The sequence below is a fragment of the Leuciscus leuciscus genome (assembly GCF_965113295.1).
Source record: "Leuciscus leuciscus genome assembly, chromosome: 21".
In the NCBI taxonomy this organism is placed as follows: Eukaryota; Metazoa; Chordata; class Actinopteri; order Cypriniformes; family Leuciscidae; genus Leuciscus; species Leuciscus leuciscus.
In genome coordinates, this window is record NC_138745.1 from 21,893,138 (window position 1) to 21,912,066 (window position 18,929).

The window sequence follows — 18,929 nt, forward strand, 5'->3', positions numbered from 1 at the left end:
GTGTTTAATTTTCCCATTCCACAAAGGATGGCGGCTAACAAGCTAGCAAAAGCTCACAACAGTCGCTAGGTAACATCATGTTACATTACTACAATTTCCTGACTACACTACACTTGCGAGAATAAGGACCATATTAGATTATCAAATGAAATAATTTACGAATCATGGACGTGCGCCTGTTTATATGAAAACTAGTAACAAGAAACCTTAAGCTAGCGCCTTTCTGTGGAACAACATGGCCTGGATGTACAAATCTATTTTTTTATTTTACAATGAACTGCTAGAACGTACAAATTGTCCAAATAGTTAAAAAAACATCAAATGTTTAAATCTACGACGTTTCTCGAGTGTTTTTACATAAAAAATGTGTTGTCCGAAAACCCAGGCTTTCAGCGGTGTTTCCAGCTGATCATACCGAGAAAGGCGCATGTCGTCCAGCCATTGTTTTTACTCGACCTCGTGGATTCTTGCATTTTCCCGTAGAACACAAATAAATCAAGGGAAATCATAATGAATAGTTCGGGAAATATGAACAAATCTTCAAAATAATAGAAAATTAATTATATGAATTACATAAAAATTATATTTAAAACAAAAAATAATGGTGTTAATCCTCGACGGTAGGTGCAGGCCTCTCACACGAGCTTCTTTTCCAGCACTCTTAGCTGATCCAGAGCGAGACGGACGAAACAGCACTGGTTTTTTTTATTTTTGCTCAGAGGGTGAAAAAATATCAGTCGGGTAAAATCGGCAATGCTCGTAAAGAAGGCGGGCGGCAAGAAAGTTATTTTACCGCCGTCAAAGCGTTGGTTGCAATTGGCCAAATGCTCTCTGCTCATGCATATTGAGAAAACGTTAGACGAATAAGGTTTCATATTGCCGAATATTATTTAATATTCATGTGTTAAGCGTCCACGGATCCGCCCTTGGTTTATACGGACCTATGAAATCTTTTCATACGTTATGTCCCGCCTCCACCTACATGGGATTCGCAGGAATCAAAAGCGCACAACTCCATTGGTTCTGCGTCAATTTTAATGAATTATTTATATGCTGCAGTCTCACGGCCAATCAACGCTCAGAAACATCGATCCATAACCCGCCCTCTGACTGTTCAGCCCCTGCCAAGTAGGCTGTGTAAACCTGTAGCAAAGCATTCAGTCTATATAAAGACGTGTGAGAGCAGTCTTCTCTCAGATGCGCTTAGAGCGCACTGGCGTATAGATCGGGGAAAGGGAAGGGGATTGCCGGTAGCTACAATAGCTAGTATATAAACACAAATTTAAAAGCACATTGAGTAGCAAGACACGGTGGTCACTGGGAAACCGCCATCGGACAAGTTCCGGTCACCATTGGGTGCCAGGAGAGTCTTGGTGGCGTTTCAGAGGTGTTCCTTCTTACAAAGCGGCGTGCCGGGGGAGGACGCGTCTCTTTGAATAGACAGGATGCACGGACCGCCTTCCAGCGACAGCGCATGCCCATTGCGCCTCATCAAGAGAGTGCAATTCGGCGTCCTCAGCCCAGATGAACTTGTAGGTTTTGCTCTTGGGAAGGGGTATTCTCTTACTTCTTTGAGTATTATTGTATTACTCAAATCATCATCGTGTTAAAATCCTATTAAATACGGATATTAACATACAGTGTCTTCTGTGAGCCTGTGTTTTGCTAACTTAGCCGGCTAGCCACTTCTGCCTCTAGTAAGAGCATGTGTTTAGAAAGTTGAACAAACACTACACAAGAGTCCTACTTTTACAATTAGCATCACGACACGGAAAGCCTCGTTTGAAGTTATATAATTTTAACTCGTTGTAATGTTTATTGTTTGTTTACTTTATTTGACCATTTTGGAGTCACATGGTAGACCCAGAGTTTCTCCCAAGTTTCCACATTGTTCCCTGTGTCTCCCTTTCTGGCAATAAAATATGTGAAGTTTTATATTCATGATTCATTTATTTAAACGGCTCAAATACATTTAGTTAATGAAGTGCACTTATGTTTTACAATAAATGTATTACAAATAGCATTTTATGTGACTCTTATGAGACACCAATGAAGAGTAACTGGTTTTTAGAAATGTCATCCTTTTCATAACCTTTTAAATCTGGTTTCTGCTGAAATATTTTACAATGAATGCAGTTGTGCAGACACTTCATTTTGTGATTAATGTATGTTTTATGTGTGCAAAGTACTTTATTATGGAAACCCATTATTATGGAATTATTAAACTGCTTTTTTTACATTTCTAACTGACATTTTTAAAGTGTAATCTGGTGAATTTTATATTTTGCGTCTAAAATTGCTTATTTTAAACCTGCTGTTGCCCTTGTTCTTGTGTTTCTCAAATGTTATTAGAGAATGTATTTGTTTTTACCAATGTTTCATCACTGTTGTTAAAATGCAAGACATTTTAATGCCATTTCTGTTCTTGTTTCAGAAACGAATGTCCGTTACTGAAGGGGGCATCAAGTACCCTGAGACCACAGAGGGAGGACGCCCTAAACTGGGGGGACTCATGGACCCCCGGCAAGGGGTAATTGAGAGGTCAGGCAGATGCCAGACGTGTGCAGGTATATTCATAAATTAGATTTTTATCCTCTGTTGCGTAGTATTTGTTTTTGGTTAATTTGAAACACTTAAAGCTCCTCCTGTTATGCATTGTGTACTTATTTAATTGCTATTGTTTAGGTAACATGACTGAGTGCCCTGGTCATTTTGGTCACATTGAGCTAGCTAAGCCAGTCTTTCATGTTGGCTTCATCACAAAGATCATGAAGGTCCTCCGCTGTGTGTGTTTCTTCTGTTCAAAGCTCCTTGTGGACTCGGTATGCCGTATTTTTTATTTCCCTTTTGTTTGAGATTTGTTACAATGTTCCTTACTGTATGGTTAACTTTTAATTTTGTTTTACACAGAACAATCCAAAAATTAAAGACATCTTGACCAAGTCAAAGGGGCAGCCACGGAAGCGTCTGACCCACGTTTATGACCTCTGTAAAGGCAAAAACATTTGTGAGGGTGGAGAGGAGATGGACAACAAGTTTGGAGTGGAGCAGCAGGAGACGGAGGAAGACCTCACCAAAGAGAAGGTACAGAACTGATAATTCTCTAATCATTTAATGCTTTCCTGTGTATTTAAAGCTCACTGGTTTCATAGTTAAAAAAAAACAACTGATTTTCATCTTTACATTTAAAGGGTCATGGAGGTTGTGGCAGATACCAGCCGCGTATACGACGCTCTGGCCTGGAGCTGTATGCTGAGTGGAAGCACGTGAATGAAGACTCTCAGGAGAAGAAGATTCTCCTCAGCCCTGAACGTGTGCATGAGATCTTCAAACGCATTTCAGATGAAGAGGACATGATCCTGGGCATGGACCCCAAATACGCCCGTCCTGAGTGGATGATTGTCACAGTTTTGCCTGTGCCCCCTCTTGCTGTGAGACCGGCTGTGGTCATGCAGGGCTCTGCTAGAAACCAGGTTAGCATTTCTTCTTGAACAGTGGAGGGAAAAAAGTCTGATGTATTGCAGAGGTTTGTACTGATGGCTGTTAGATTTTTCAATTGTACACTTTTCACCCTAGGATGATTTGACACACAAGTTGGCTGACATTGTGAAGATCAATAACCAGCTTAAGCGAAATGAGCAGAGTGGAGCTGCAGCTCATGTTATAGCAGAGGATGTCAAGCTGCTTCAGTTCCACGTGGCCACCATGGTGGACAATGAACTGCCAGGTCTACCTAGGGTAAGGTTTACACTATACCTTAGAAATAAATACAGGCTTATGCCAAAAATTTGTACGAGTAGCAACAATTATATGCTTATTAACTGTATTATAAATATTAATTCAGTGAGATTATTTTATTATAAATGATTGAGAATTAAACTGAACAATTACATTATTCAAATGTTTATCATTATTATTAAATGTATTGAAATAAGTATAAATAAAATACTAATTTAATTATATGGTTATTCAAGCCTTTATTCAAAAAATAAAACTGCTGCATGACGCTGTTGTAGCCAATCAAAATAAATGTGATATTTAGTCTTTTGAACCAATGAGAGTTAACAGTAGAAGGTGGTGAAGACTTAATGTAGACTTAGACTGTACTGTCATACGCTCTTGTCTCAGGCAATGCAAAAGTCTGGTCGCCCACTAAAATCCCTCAAGCAGAGGCTAAAGGGTAAGGAAGGACGTGTCAGAGGTAATCTGATGGGGAAGCGTGTAGACTTCTCTGCGCGAACTGTCATTACGCCAGACCCCAACCTGCATATCGACCAGGTGGGAGTTCCCCGGTCCATTGCTGCAAACATGACCTTCCCTGAGATCGTCACACCCTTTAACATCGACAGGTATTAGGAGTTCTTGTATTCAAATGAATAAACATCTCATTTACAAAATATTCAAACTCAGTCGTAACCCTGTGCTTTCAGTTCTTTTCCCTAATCTTTTTTTTTTTTTTCATTAACTTTACAGACTCCAAGAGCTTGTGAGGAGAGGTAACAGTCAGTATCCTGGAGCCAAATATATCGTCCGTGACAACGGGGACAGAATTGACCTGCGATTCCACCCTAAACCAAGTGACCTTCACCTTCAGATTGGATACAAAGTTAGTCTCTTGCCTTGGTTAATGTTAGAATAGAATGTAATTTGCAGTTATAGTGAGAACAGTATCTGAAATGCTTGTTTTTTTTCCCTAGGTTGAACGACACATGTGTGATGGGGACATTATTGTGTTCAACAGACAGCCCACACTGCACAAAATGTCTATGATGGGGCATAGAGTACGAATCTTGCCTTGGTCAACCTTTCGACTCAACCTCAGGTATGCTAGATTTCTTGAAGACTTGATCTGTCACATTGTTTATAGATTGATACATGGGTAGTAGGGATACTCATATTTAACTGCTTAACCAACACTAAGAATACACCTATAAAATTGATTTTTTCAGAGAGAGAAAAAAGGTCACATTTTAGTCACAAGCCAAAACATATTTATTTAAAGAGGAACAGGAACCGGCGTTAGGCTCATGTCGCATACCCCTCACATTCAGCACAAATCTAAATGTTTCTATATTTGCTATGTATTTGGATGCTGAACTATTATGTAAACTAGGCTTTTACTTCACTCGCATTCCATTATCGATGTTTACCATCATGTTGTCACGGGCGGTGGTCATGCTGAACGCCACAGATTGTACTACAGAATACTTAAATTGAGCAGTAACTTATGTTTGGTTGAGTATTTTATTTCGGTAATAAATAGAATGTGATGTCAAATGCGTCTGGGTGATCACTTGAATTGTTTCCTTATAACAGCGGAAACGTCTCTGTACTCATTTGGTCATACAGATAAGAGTAAGACTTAACCTTTTACAGTTTTACCCTTTAATCCTTTTACTTTTATTTCTGTACATTCATAAAAACAAAAACATTGTGCTTTTGTAAAATAAAGAAAACAATCTGGATGCGCTTTCTGCCATCTCTGTTTCCTTTGAATGAACTTGTTTTTGGAGCGTGTCACAAATGAACAAACTCGGTATATAACTTTCGTCAATTTATTACAATCTGTTCATTTAAGTAAAATATATATTTAGCGTATTTTTTTATATACTTTGTTTTTCTCCATTCAGGTGCGTGATGTGACGATAAACCCTCATGTTCTGTTCTTTATGCTGCTATTTGCGCATGTAAAACTAAACCCCTGGAAATCCGATTTTGTTTTTAAAGGGTCACAGACTCGTATTCATTCTAATCTAACAATCTTGTCGGTTAATGATTGGTTAACGAGCTTTGTTTGCGGTTAGGGGAAAAAAAACGAAATGAAACATCCCCAATGGGTAGGTACTTTATAGATTTGGAATGCGCTACATTATAATTGCAGAAACAAATCGTTATAGAAATAGTTAATGCTCATGTTTAGCAGCATTTTTTTTTTAAAAAGGGTTTTTGGTTTTATGAAGATGACAAAGATTTTAAAAATGAAAATCCTTTTAACTTCTAGTGTTACGACCCCATACAACGCTGACTTTGACGGAGATGAGATGAACCTGCACTTGCCGCAATCTCTGGAGACCCGTGCTGAGATCCAGGAGCTGGCTATGGTGCCTCGCATGATTGTCACACCACAGTCCAACAGACCCGTGATGGGTATTGTGCAGGACACACTGACAGCTGTGCGCAAGTTCACCAAGAGAGATGTCTTTTTAGAGAGGGTGCGTTTACAAAGCGTTGGGACTGAATTATGAATTTAATGAGCTGGATGTACAAGTACATGAAATTCATGCTAATGAAGAAATATGCCCTCTTCTGTTTCCTTTTTGTGTGCTTTGTTTTAGGGTGAGGTGATGAACCTCCTCATGTTTCTCTCTACATGGGATGGCAAAGTGCCCCAACCGGCTATATTAAAGCCTCGACCCCTCTGGACGGGCAAACAGATCTTCAGCCTGATCATCCCTGGGCACATTAATGCCATCCGCACACACAGCACTCACCCTGATGAAGAGGACAGCGGTCCTTATAAACACATCTCACCTGGAGACACTAAGGTGCAGTAGTGCAGCCCCAAACCTGGACATACTTAAGCAAAATTAAGTCTATGCATTTTCCTTATCCAATTCATTTTGCAGGTAATTGTGGAGAATGGTGAGCTGATCATGGGGATCCTGTGTAAGAAGTCACTGGGAACCTCAGCTGGCTCTCTTGTCCATATCTCATACCTTGAGATGGGGCATGACATCACACGACTTTTCTATTCCAACATCCAGACCGTTGTCAACAACTGGCTGCTCATTGAAGGTAAAAAAAAAAAACCCCAAAACAAATGGAGATTAAAGCAGTTTTTGTAACCGTGCAAATATTAAGTCACTTGCTTAAATCTATTCTTAATTTATTTACCATCTGGTCTGCTGCAGGTCACTCTATTGGTATTGGAGACTCCATTGCTGATAAGGCTACATATCAGGACATTCAGAACACTATTAAGAAAGCCAAACAGGATGTGATAGAGGTGAGTTGGCATATTATAGCCCCTTTCACACAGAGATTCCGGAAAATACACCGATAAAGTGACCCGGGATTTGACCCGGGTTCGTTTGATTTTGGTTCATTCACACTGCCAGTGATTTCCCGGAATCAGAGAGTGCGTTCACACACAACCCGTAAAAATGCCGTAAAGACACGTGACATCGATGTGACTTGTAATGTCTCCGCAGCGTCTTAAGTTTGCTTATGAGCTGCAATTTCTCTCTCTAGAAACCACGCTTGTGCATTTTTTTCTCTGATTCGATCATAAACTTGCGCATTACGTACCGTTTCACAGCTGGCGAACGATCGCGGCTTCAGCGTCATCACTACGACACGGCATTGTTACGGCTTTTGTTCACACAGCGCGCGTTCCGGGACTGAACACGGCAATGTTACTAGGTCCCCAACACGGCATCAGTCCCGGCATCAATCCCGGGTCGTGTTTGCGTTCACACAGAAGGCGTTCTGGCAATTTGCCGGCAATTTGCCGGGTTCAAAGCGCTGTGTGAAAGGGGCTTATGTGTAACTAATATCATGGCTGTCATAAGGCTCTCGTACATGAACGCAGTCATGCATGTTGACTTTCTTTTTTTTTTCTCACAGGTCATTGAGAAAGCCCACAACAATGAGTTGGAGCCCACCCCAGGTAACACTCTGAGACAGACCTTTGAGAACCAGGTCAACCGCATTCTGAACGATGCTCGAGACAAGACTGGATCCTCTGCCCAGAAGTCACTGTCAGAGTACAACAATTTCAAATCCATGGTGGTGGCTGGCTCAAAAGGCTCTAAAATTAACATTTCTCAGGTGAGTGAAGACAGTTGGTGTTAATCTTAAATTCAAAGACTCTTTAATTTAAAGTCTAAACCAGAAAATGGACTTTAAAAATGTACATGCAAACATGGTAATGTCAGGTTTCACACAATTTGATCAATCTCTATATTGGTTTTCCCTCTTCCAATAGGTTATTGCTGTAGTGGGGCAGCAGAACGTTGAGGGTAAGCGAATCCCTTTCGGTTTCAAACACCGCACCCTCCCTCACTTCATTAAAGATGATTATGGTCCAGAAAGTAGAGGCTTCGTGGAAAACTCCTATCTGGCTGGTCTCACACCAACTGAGTTTTTCTTTCACGCCATGGGAGGAAGAGAGGGTCTGATCGACACAGCTGTCAAAACTGCTGAGACAGGTAATGAAAAGGCACATGGACTCAGCAGTTATTGGGGGCTAAGCCTAAATGGACAAGAAACGAGTATTACTATTAAGTTCAGATTACAATTAAGATGTGTTCTGCAAAATGGCAATCAGTTTTGCCTCGTTAAAGGTTGAAATTGTATTTATATCTTTTTGATTTTTTTTAATTTTTTTTCTCTCAGGTTATATTCAGCGCCGTCTGATCAAGTCTATGGAGTCGGTTATGGTAAAGTATGATGCTACAGTCAGAAACTCAATCAACCAAGTTGTCCAGCTGAGGTATGGAGAGGATGGGCTGGCAGGAGAGGCCGTGGAGTTCCAAAACATGGCCACACTTAAGCCATCCAACAAAGCCTTTGAAAAGAAGTGAGTGCTGTTTTTGTGCTCATTGAAATGTTTCCAGGAATGTTAAAAGATTGGCAATAGTTTGAGCTAAATATTATAATAAATAAAACTATAATAATCCATATCAACAAGGACAATGCCAATACACAGGTAACTGACTAATAATGTCATTGATTAAACGTTTCACCTCTTTCTTTAATCATTCAGGTTCAGGTTTGACAGCACCAACGAACGAGCTCTTCGCCGCACTCTACAGGAAGATGTGGTGAAAGATGTGATGACCAATGCCCATGTCCAGAGTGCTCTAGAGAAAGAGTTTGAAAAGATGAGGGAAGACCGAGAGATCCTGAGGGCCATTTTCCCCACAGGAGACAGCAAGGTCTGTCCCTTGAGAATTACTTATTTAAGCATCATCAGTATCATATGTCCATAGACCCAAACTGACATGCTTCCCATAGGTGGTACTACCGTGCAATCTGGCCAGAATGATCTGGAATGCTCAGAAGATTTTCCGCATCAATCCTCGGACACCAACTGACCTTAACCCAGTACGAGTAGTTGAAGGTGGGTTAAACACTGACAAGATTTGTACAAGGGTCTGTAGTTAGGATGCCTAAATACAATCCCTTCAGTATATTTTAAAAGGCATATAAGATTTGTGTTTGAGTGGGTCTCACAGCTAAATAAAGACTGCTGCTTGTGGCGGCTAAATAAAGCCTGCAGATGACTGATCCCTTTAGTCTTATGGCATACCTGTGCAAGCTGATTATAAAGGCCACTTTTACATCTTTGTGTGTGCTAACTAAAGAAAAGGCTTCAAACTCATGCGCTTGACACATTTTTACCTTTTGAGGGGAGGGGGAGGACATGAAGTTACACCTTTTAATAAGCCAAGTTATTCTTCCTTGTCATAGTTGCACCACCCTTTACATTTGTAGTCCACAGCATTGTGTTTGTGGCCTTGTAATGATCATGCATTAATATTTTCTCTGATTTTATTTGTGTAGGAGTTCAAGAGTTGAGTAAGAAGCTGGTTATTGTAAATGGTGAAGACCAGTTAAGTAGGCAAGCCCAGGAAAATGCCACTCTGCTGTTCAACATCCACCTGCGCTCAACCCTCTGCTCTAAGAGAATGACTGAGGAGTTCCGTCTTAGCACAGAGGCTTTTGATTGGCTGCTGGGAGAGATCGAGACCAAATTTAACCAATCCATAGTAAGTAATGCTTGCTGAGTGCAGGTGAATCTCTTCACCTGAATAAATAACGAAATGGAGAATAATAACATCTTATCAATTAGATCAGTTTTTACAAGTGGGCTCATTGGCTGAATTGACACTGTTTTCCTCAGGCTCACCCTGGTGAGATGGTAGGTGCTCTGGCTGCCCAATCTCTGGGAGAGCCTGCTACTCAGATGACCCTGAACACATTCCACTACGCCGGTGTGTCCGCCAAAAATGTCACTCTCGGTGTGCCTCGTCTCAAAGAACTTATCAACATCTCCAAGCGACCCAAGACCCCCTCCCTGACCGTCTTTCTCTTGGGCCAAGCGGCCCGTGACGCTGAGAGGGCCAAAGATATCCTGTGTCGGTTGGAGCACACAACCCTGCGCAAGGTCACTGCCAACACGGCCATTTATTATGACCCCAACCCACAGAACACAGTGGTGACTGAAGATCAGGAGTGGGTCAACGTGTACTATGAGATGCCTGACTTTGATGTGACCCGCATTTCACCCTGGCTGCTGCGTATTGAACTTGACCGCAAACACATGACTGACCGCAAGCTGACCATGGAGCAAATTGCAGAGAAGATCAATGCAGGTGGGCTTGAGATAATTAAGTACATGTTTATACATAGAAATTTCATCAAGTCCATCAAACTTTAATCCTTGTCCATCACCTAGGATTTGGTGATGACCTAAACTGCATCTTCAATGATGACAATGCTGAGAAACTGGTATTGCGAATCCGCATCATGAATAGTGATGAGAACAAGTTTCAAGAGGTAATTTGAACTTTCTGGTGTGCACGCATAGCTGGCCTCCTCTCCCTCTCTCTCTCTCTATCTCTATCTCTATCTCTATCTCTATATATATAGAGAGATATATATATATATATATATAGAGAGAGAGAGAGAGAGAGAGAGAGAGAGAGAGAGAGAGAGAGAGAGAGAGAGAGAGAGAGAGAGAGAGAGAGAGAGAGAGAGAGAGAGAGAGAGAGAGAGAGAGAGAGAAGAGAGAGAGAGAGAGAGAGAGAGAGAGAGAGAGAGAGAGAGAGAGAGAGAGAGAGAGAGAGAGAGGAGAGAGAGAGAGAGAGAGAGAGATAGAGAGAGATAGAGAGAGATAGATAGATAGATAGATAGATAGATAGATAGATAGATAGATAGATAGATAGATAGATAGATAGATAGATAGATAGATAGATAGATAGATAGATAGATAGATAGATAGATAGATAGATAGATAGATAGATAGATAGATAGATAGATAGATAGATAGATAGATAGATAGAATCCTAAATGTTGGCTCTTGTGTTCAGGATGAGGAGGTAGTGGATAAGATGGATGACGATGTCTTCCTTCGCTGCATTGAATCCAACATGCTGACAGACATGACCCTGCAAGGCATTGAGCAGATCAGCAAGGTATTTTTCCCTTTTCAACAAGTTCACTTCGGTACAGACTATTACCTGCCAGCCCATGTGGCAATGTAGGCATGCTTCAGAGGGTGGATGGTGACTAATGGGGAGTGCTAATTGGTAACTTTGTGCATTATAAAATGACTTCAGATGGCCATGAGATTGGAGCTTAATTTCTTTAACTCTCTGCACTTGTAGGTGTACATGCATCTTCCACAGACAGACAACAAGAAGAAAATCATCATCACAGAAGAGGGAGAGTTCAAAGCCCTACAAGAGTGGATCCTGGAAACAGATGGAGTCAGTCTCATGAGGGTCCTCAGTGAGAAGGACGTGGACCCTGTCAGGACCACCTCCAATGACATTGTGGAGATTTTCACTGTAAGATTTGTTTAATAGTCTAACCCCCGGTTTCACAGACAATGTTTAGGATTAGTCCCAGACTAAAATGCATGTTTGAGGGTTGTTTTTTTTAAAACAAAGCAACTTGCACTGACACATCTTAATGTCTTAAGATGCACACCGGTAATTTTTTATTTTTTTCTAAGGCATGTTTATAAAAGCTACTTAAATATCCTAATTGAACTATGGCCTTATCCTGGCTTAATCGAAGCCCTGTTTGTGAAACCAGCTGCCAGTTGCATAAACAGTCATTATGTTAAGACTGTGTCTTAAGAACTAGTATGATCAACTAGAAGTTAGTTAGGGGTAATCAGTCTTACTGTTCGGTGTCAAATTAGACCAATCTACCTTTTTGTTACTGACTTCAATTTTATTCTTTAAGACTGTTAATAACTTTGATGACTAACTTGTAAGACTAGTCTTAACAGTTTATGCAACTGGCCACAGGTCTAAAGGTTGTAACCTATTAAGTCTTCAGAAATCAAATGTCTGCTCTTCATCTACAGGTTCTTGGTATTGAGGCTGTGCGTAAAGCACTGGAAAGAGAGTTGTACCATGTCATCTCTTTTGACGGTTCTTACGTTAACTACCGCCATCTTGCCTTGCTGTGTGACACAATGACCTGCAGGGGTCACTTGATGGCTATCACTCGTCACGGTATCAACAGGCAGGACACTGGACCGCTAATGAAGTGCTCTTTTGAAGAGACGGTGAGCTTAATAATTGGCCCCATTGAAAGGGATAGTTCACTTTGAAATAAAATTTTGGTATGTTTTAGCTTACCTCAAGGGCATCCAAGATGTAGGTGTCTTTTTTTTTTTTCGCAGTAGTTTCAATTTTGATATTTTTAGGTCAAACCGTTCTTGTCTGTCAGTCATATAATGCAGGTCGATGGTCACCACCTCAAAGAGCATGCACAGAGTCCAAATTAAAACAATTCCCCATCGTTCAAATTAAACAATTCCCCATCGTAAGTACACATTGATGGCCTAAGACACGAAACGAGCGGTTTGTGTGAGAAAACGAACAGTATTTATATCGTTTTTACCTCTTGTACACAGCCACGTCCAAGTGATCTCAGAGCGCTGGCGGGTATAGATATATACACTGGATGTCGCCTTGGCTACGGTTTCGTTCCAATGAACTGCCGTAGCCAAGGCGACTTCTATTGTATATATCTATACCCGCCCGCGCTCTCAGATCACTTGGACATGGCTGTGTTCAAGAGGTAAAAACGATATAAATACTGTTCGTTTTCTCACACAAACCGCTCGTTTCGTGTCTTAGGCCATCAATGTGTACTTACGATGGGGAATTGTTTAATTTGAACGAAGGGGAATTGTTTTAATTTGGACTCTGTGCATGCTCTTTGAGGTGGTGACCATCGACCTGCATTATATGACTGACAGACAAGAACGGTTTGACCTAAAAATATCAAAATTGAAACTACTGCGGAAAAAAAGACACCTACATCTTGGATGCCCTTGAGGTAAGCTAAAACATACCAAAATTTAATTTCAAAGTGAACTATCCCTTTAACATAGCAATAAAGATGGTCTTGTAAAGAACTTAATGTTTAATTTTGTCCCTCTCTTTCTATAGGTGGATGTGTTGATGGAAGCTTCTTCACATGGTGAATGTGACCCAATGAAGGGAGTGTCTGAGAACATCATGCTGGGACAGCTTGCTCCTGCAGGCACTGGCTGCTTTGACCTGCTGTTGGATGCTGAAAAGTGCAAGTATGGCATGGAGATCCCCACCAACATCCCTGGTATCAGTGTCGCAGGACGTAAGTCAAACTCTTTCCCTTGTTTAAATTTTTTTATAGCGTTAAATTAAGCCAATACTCATTTGTCCCCAAATAGGGATGGGGCCGATCCGATCCAGTATCGGTATCGGGACCGATACCAGCGTAATTCACGTATCGGATTTTCCCGATCCAACCTGCGGAGATATCCGATATCCTTGAGTCATGTCTGCGCTTTAACGTTGTCTGCTGAAATGACTCCAAAAGTGATTCCCGCCGGCTTGTCTGCTAGCTGGCTGCAAACTGCGGGATGGATTTCCTGAACGGAGGCGCGGCTCAATGAGACAGAGTTATGAGACACGCCACCGCTCAGGAAATCCATTCCGCAGTTTGTGGCCGCTGTGTGGAAATTCTTCACACTGGAAACACCGCAGAGCAAGACAGCAAAATGCAATGTTTGCAAAGCCGTAATTCAGAGCTCGTTGAAGCTCCCTCGCGTCGTACAACACAACGAATGCAATCAAACATTTAAAAAAGCACCACGTTACTGTGCGTTCACACCAAACGCGAATAGCGCGTCAAATTCGCGTCTGCCGCGTCTAGTTGGACGCTTGAATATTTTGAATCCATTCGCGCGCCCAGAGCGAAATTGACGCTCGTAAAAAGCAAAAGTTTGAAGCGAAATTGACGCCCGTCTGAGGCGAAATCCGCTTGTCTGTTTGCACATGGCTGATGTTGATCGAGCATTCATCGAGAGAGTTACAGCATCGGAGCGAGGATCACCCTTTAGATAGTGTGTGTGTGTGTAAGATGTTTACACTTGCACTTTTCTTATATTTCAAGACTCAAGTATTTGACATTTTGGGAATGTAATAAATATTGACATGACCTACAGTTGCATATTTGTTTTCAGAATGGGATTTTTCCTGTTAACAGGATTTACTGATTTTCTGACTTCCTTTTCTGACCTTATACTTACCATACATGCATAAATATGTAGGCCTACATATCATACTTGCCTGTTGAGAGGAGTTTATTTCAGCATCATATAAAATAAACAATAATAATAATATTAAAGCAAACACAGCTCTGGTATCGGAATAGTATCGGTATCGGCCGATATCCAAATTCAGGTATCGGGATCGGATCGGAAGTGAAAAAATGTGGATCGGTGCATCCCTATCCCCAAATGTAAACCTTTGATTAACCATTGCTTTTTCCATTCCAGCCACAGGCATGTTCTTTGGCACTGCCCCCAGCCCTATGAGTGGCATGTCTCCAGCCATGACTCCGTGGAACACAGGAGCCACTCCTGCATATGGTGCCTGGTCTCCTAGTGTTGGTGAGTGAAGAAATGCTACTTGAAGTTTTGTTTTACAGCTACTCTTTATTTACTGTGTTATCTTGTATAGGTTTACAGACTCAATTTCATGCCTGTTTTTTGTTGCTTTTTTTCATTCATTTTTTTTGCTTACAGGAAGTGGAATGACACCAGGTGCTGCAGGTTTCTCTCCCAGCGCTGCATCCGATGCCAGTGGCTTCTCGCCCGGCTACTCTCCTGCCTGGTCCCCTACTCCTGGTTCTCCTGGATCACCTGGACCAGCTAGCCCTTATATCCCCTCACCAGGTTACTCCACTGTCCATTTTTGTCTTGTTCTGTTTTTAAGAATAATGAACGTTGTTGGTGGTTTTAGTTGGTTGCAAACAACTGTCCTCTTATGCACATCTTTTTCCTTCTTTCAGGAGCCTTGTCTCCCAATTACTCTCCAACCTCTCCTGCCTACGAGCCTCGTTCTCCTGGTGGATACACCCCTCAGAGCCCTGGCTACTCTCCGACCTCTCCATCGTACTCGCCAACTTCACCGTCTTATTCTCCCACCAGCCCGAACTACAGCCCCACATCTCCGTCTTATTCGCCCACATCACCTTCCTACTCTCCAACTTCACCATCTTATTCTCCAACATCTCCAAGCTACTCCCCGACTTCACCGTCTTATTCTCCGACTTCACCTTCTTACTCTCCCACTTCACCTTCTTACTCTCCCACTTCCCCTTCTTACTCCCCAACTTCACCGTCCTACTCCCCAACATCCCCCAGCTACAGCCCCACGTCTCCATCTTATTCCCCCACCTCCCCATCTTATTCCCCAACCTCCCCGTCTTACTCTCCCACCTCTCCAAGCTACTCCCCAACCTCCCCGTCCTATTCCCCAACATCTCCGAGCTACAGCCCCACTTCGCCAAACTACACACCCACATCACCCAGTTACTCCCCAACCTCTCCATCTTACAGTCCCACCTCACCATCCTACTCCCCCACCTCTCCCAATTACACACCAACCAGCCCCAATTATTCCCCCACCTCTCCTTCATACTCCCCCACTTCACCGTCCTACTCTCCATCGAGTCCGCGCTACACCCCGCAATCTCCCACCTACACCCCGAGCTCGCCCTCTTACAGCCCTAGCTCTCCATCCTATTCCCCCACCTCTCCAAAATACACACCCACTTCCCCCTCTTATAGTCCCAGCTCTCCTGAATATACCCCAACATCCCCCAAATATTCCCCCACTTCCCCAAAGTACTCACCAACTTCACCCAAATACAGTCCCACCTCTCCAACCTACTCCCCAACTACGCCCAAGTACAGCCCTACTTCCCCTACTTACTCTCCAACCTCTCCCACCTACACCCCAACCAGCCCCAAATATTCTCCCACCTCTCCAACTTACTCTCCAACTTCTCCAAAATACTCTCCTACATCCCCTACCTACTCTCCAACTAGTCCCAAGGGCTCCACTTACAGCCCCACTTCTCCCGGCTACAGCCCCACCTCTCCGACCTACAGCCCAGCCATCAGCCCTGATGATAGCGATGAAGAAAATAACTAAAGATGGTTGGTGCCAGGGTTCATGCTACTTCCCTGATAGGCACTCTGACCCTGGGATAAAGACTGAAGGAAAGCCACTCAGCTGGGGTCGTTGTGATTTACAGGGAAGACTGAGGAACCTGGGATCCCACATGTGACATCCTTTTTTGATTTTTTTCCTTTTTGGACTTCTTGAACTGTTCTTAAATAGCCTCACTAAACAGGCTTCAGTGGTTGCATCTGTTATATCAGAGGTTTGAACTATAAGCCAAACAAGGCTGCCTTTGTATAGACCGTTTTGGTCACTCTAAGTTTAGAGAGAGAACTGTAACTCAAAATTGGTGGAAAGATGCAGGAGGTTGACTGTTGGAAGAGAAAGATCATTCATAGTCCTTTTTCCATTGTCATTTCTATCTCCCTTACTTTTTCTCTAAAATTCAGTGTTGGATATAAAGGAAATCTAAGAAGTATTGCCAAAAGCCTTCAAACAGAAAACAGTGGATTGTATCTGAAAAGTTTCAAATGAAACCTTGAAAAATCTCTATAACATAAATAGAAAGGGGGGGAACTGACCTTTCTCACATTTTATAGCATTTTTTTCTTGTGTACATAAGCGCTTGTTTCCAGGTCAGAACTGAGAACTGTTTAAATATTAATGTTGATTTGTCTAATTTGAGTTGACTCATAAAAATTATTTCTAAAGAAACAGGTGGTTGGAAGTGGCTGTTTATTAGAAACGTGTTGAAGCTCACACGCATTGTGCAGATTAAAAATGTCTTGTAATACTGTAGTCTAATGTATGCCAGCCCATGACATGGGTAAAAGTGTTGTGTAGTGATTGCCCTCTTCTGGAGGAATCAGAGAGAGGGAATGGATGCTTGATTTAGGCATCAAATTTCTATTCAATTGTCCCCAAAAGATGCAAGCCTTATATCCTTCACCAGCATCTGCCCAGTAATTTACAATTTCAATAACTGCAAAAAAAAAAAAAGGTAACAAGCAAATTTGTACCTCTGAGCACACAGAGTGTGAAGTTGTTACCTTTTTGGTTTTATTTTTATTTTATCCTAAGAGTGGGGTTAAAGCATGGCTTTGCATAAACTGCACCATGTTAACGTTTTTAAACCACCTAGGTCTAAATCTTACGAGACCTTCCCTGTACTCAGCACTCAACCCTTTAATCTAGCAAGTGTATAATTGTTTTTCTGATATTTGCATCAATAATTAGAACTGAATCTCTTGTGTGAATTACTGAGGAAAAGCATTTATTTTACACTATTTTTTCTTGCGCTGGCTTCATTGTTGGGTCAGCTTTGCATTTTGGATTAAGTGCTTGGGGTGGGGGAATAAGGTGCAGTTTGGATTTTCATTTGAATATGCACTGTTTCATATCTGGCGTCATTACGCCCTTAGATCTTGTGGTTTTTTTGTTAACCTAAATTTTGTCAGCTGATTCTGACATGGTCATCTTATGCTTGAACTGTAGAGGGCGACAAAGACTGATTTGACTGGGGTGTTAGAGGTTTTTTGTTTTTTTTTTACCTAAAAGCAAGTGGTGCCTGTGGTTCCCTCAACTCACTCTTCCAATTGGATTTTGATAGTTGCAGGAGGTTTTGTTGACTTGTAAAAGACTTTGTTGCTCTTGCATAATTCAGCTTTAGATTTAAGGCCTTAGATTGCATTTAGGGAGAGGAGTTCTGACAGTGTCTCTTTAATGCCCTTGTTTGCCTTCAGTTTCATGGTTGTTCCAAACAAATCCAGTTAATACTCTGTACCCAGGCTCCCAGTAATAGTGTGTGTGTGAGTGCAAGTGTGTGTGCATGATGGTATAAATGGAAAAAAAACAGGGTTTTCTTGAGTTTGAGTAATAACTGGGTCAGGTTTATGGGGAAATGAGAATTTAAATTAAGAGAAATTGCCACTGTATAGAAATCAATCTGATTACTTCATTCTCTGTATCTGTTTTGTTTGTTTTTGACTTAAAATAAAAAGTTTGACTAAACTATTGGTCAGTTGTTGTTTTTTTAAAACATGGGTGTTTAAATGTTCAATTTTCACCTGAAAATTAAAAATGTTACAGACTTGTGACGTTTAGTCAGTGGTTTTAAATGACAAAAGGAGTAAGAGACTATTTTGGCTTGGCTGTCCTTTTAATGATTAAACTTAATTTCCTTAAATGTGAATAGTTCAATGACGTTCTGCTACCAGTCATTTACTTGCTTCTGGAAAACTGTCATTGTTCACTTAAATTTGGCATCACAAGACTTTATTCAATAGACTCTGTTTAGGTTTTAACTTTTTTACAGTCTGTAAAAGATATAGAAAGAGCGATTTCCAAAAGTGCATCACTTGATTTTTGTATGCTCTATCAAATTCCCCATTTTAAATTTCTATGTAAGGAAATGCACAAATGTATCATAGGGATGCCTCTTGTTCTCAAGAAGCTGATGTTACAGACATTTTATGCTTTACTGGTTCTTTTTAATAAATTCCTGAAACCACAGACTAGCCCCTGGACTTCCTGTGCTCTTGTAAATGTCTGAGTGAATCCAGTCACTGCCATTGTGTGTAAAGTTGACACAACTGTTAGCTGTGACTTCCAGCTCTGTGATCGGATAAGTCTTGAACCTGGAAAGCCTGTATATCTACTTTATTATATTAATTTGGTTTGGTTTGTGTCCATAGGCAAGCCCTGACATAATTATGAATGCTTTGT

The 18,929-nt window shown here is 41.5% G+C and overlaps 1 protein-coding gene across 1 annotated transcript; it reads left to right on the top strand.

Moving 5' to 3' along the window:
- The first annotated feature begins 1,183 nt into the window (after positions 1-1,183).
- Positions 1,184-18,215, top strand: polr2a (RNA polymerase II subunit A). Its single transcript, XM_082152524.1, has 28 exons — positions 1,184-1,532; positions 2,435-2,567; positions 2,686-2,822; positions 2,911-3,084; positions 3,192-3,473; positions 3,577-3,738; positions 4,129-4,349; positions 4,474-4,606; positions 4,698-4,822; positions 6,002-6,212; positions 6,336-6,545; positions 6,627-6,795; positions 6,912-7,006; positions 7,627-7,830; positions 7,988-8,210; positions 8,398-8,581; positions 8,768-8,939; positions 9,019-9,124; positions 9,568-9,773; positions 9,908-10,379; positions 10,463-10,563; positions 11,097-11,201; positions 11,394-11,576; positions 12,104-12,307; positions 13,200-13,386; positions 14,573-14,686; positions 14,822-14,971; positions 15,088-18,215. Exons 1-28 carry the CDS (start codon positions 1,446-1,448, stop codon positions 16,233-16,235), a joined length of 5,898 nt encoding a protein of 1,965 aa, XP_082008650.1. The 5' UTR covers positions 1,184-1,445; the 3' UTR covers positions 16,236-18,215.
- The last annotated feature ends 714 nt before the right edge of the window (positions 18,216-18,929 follow it).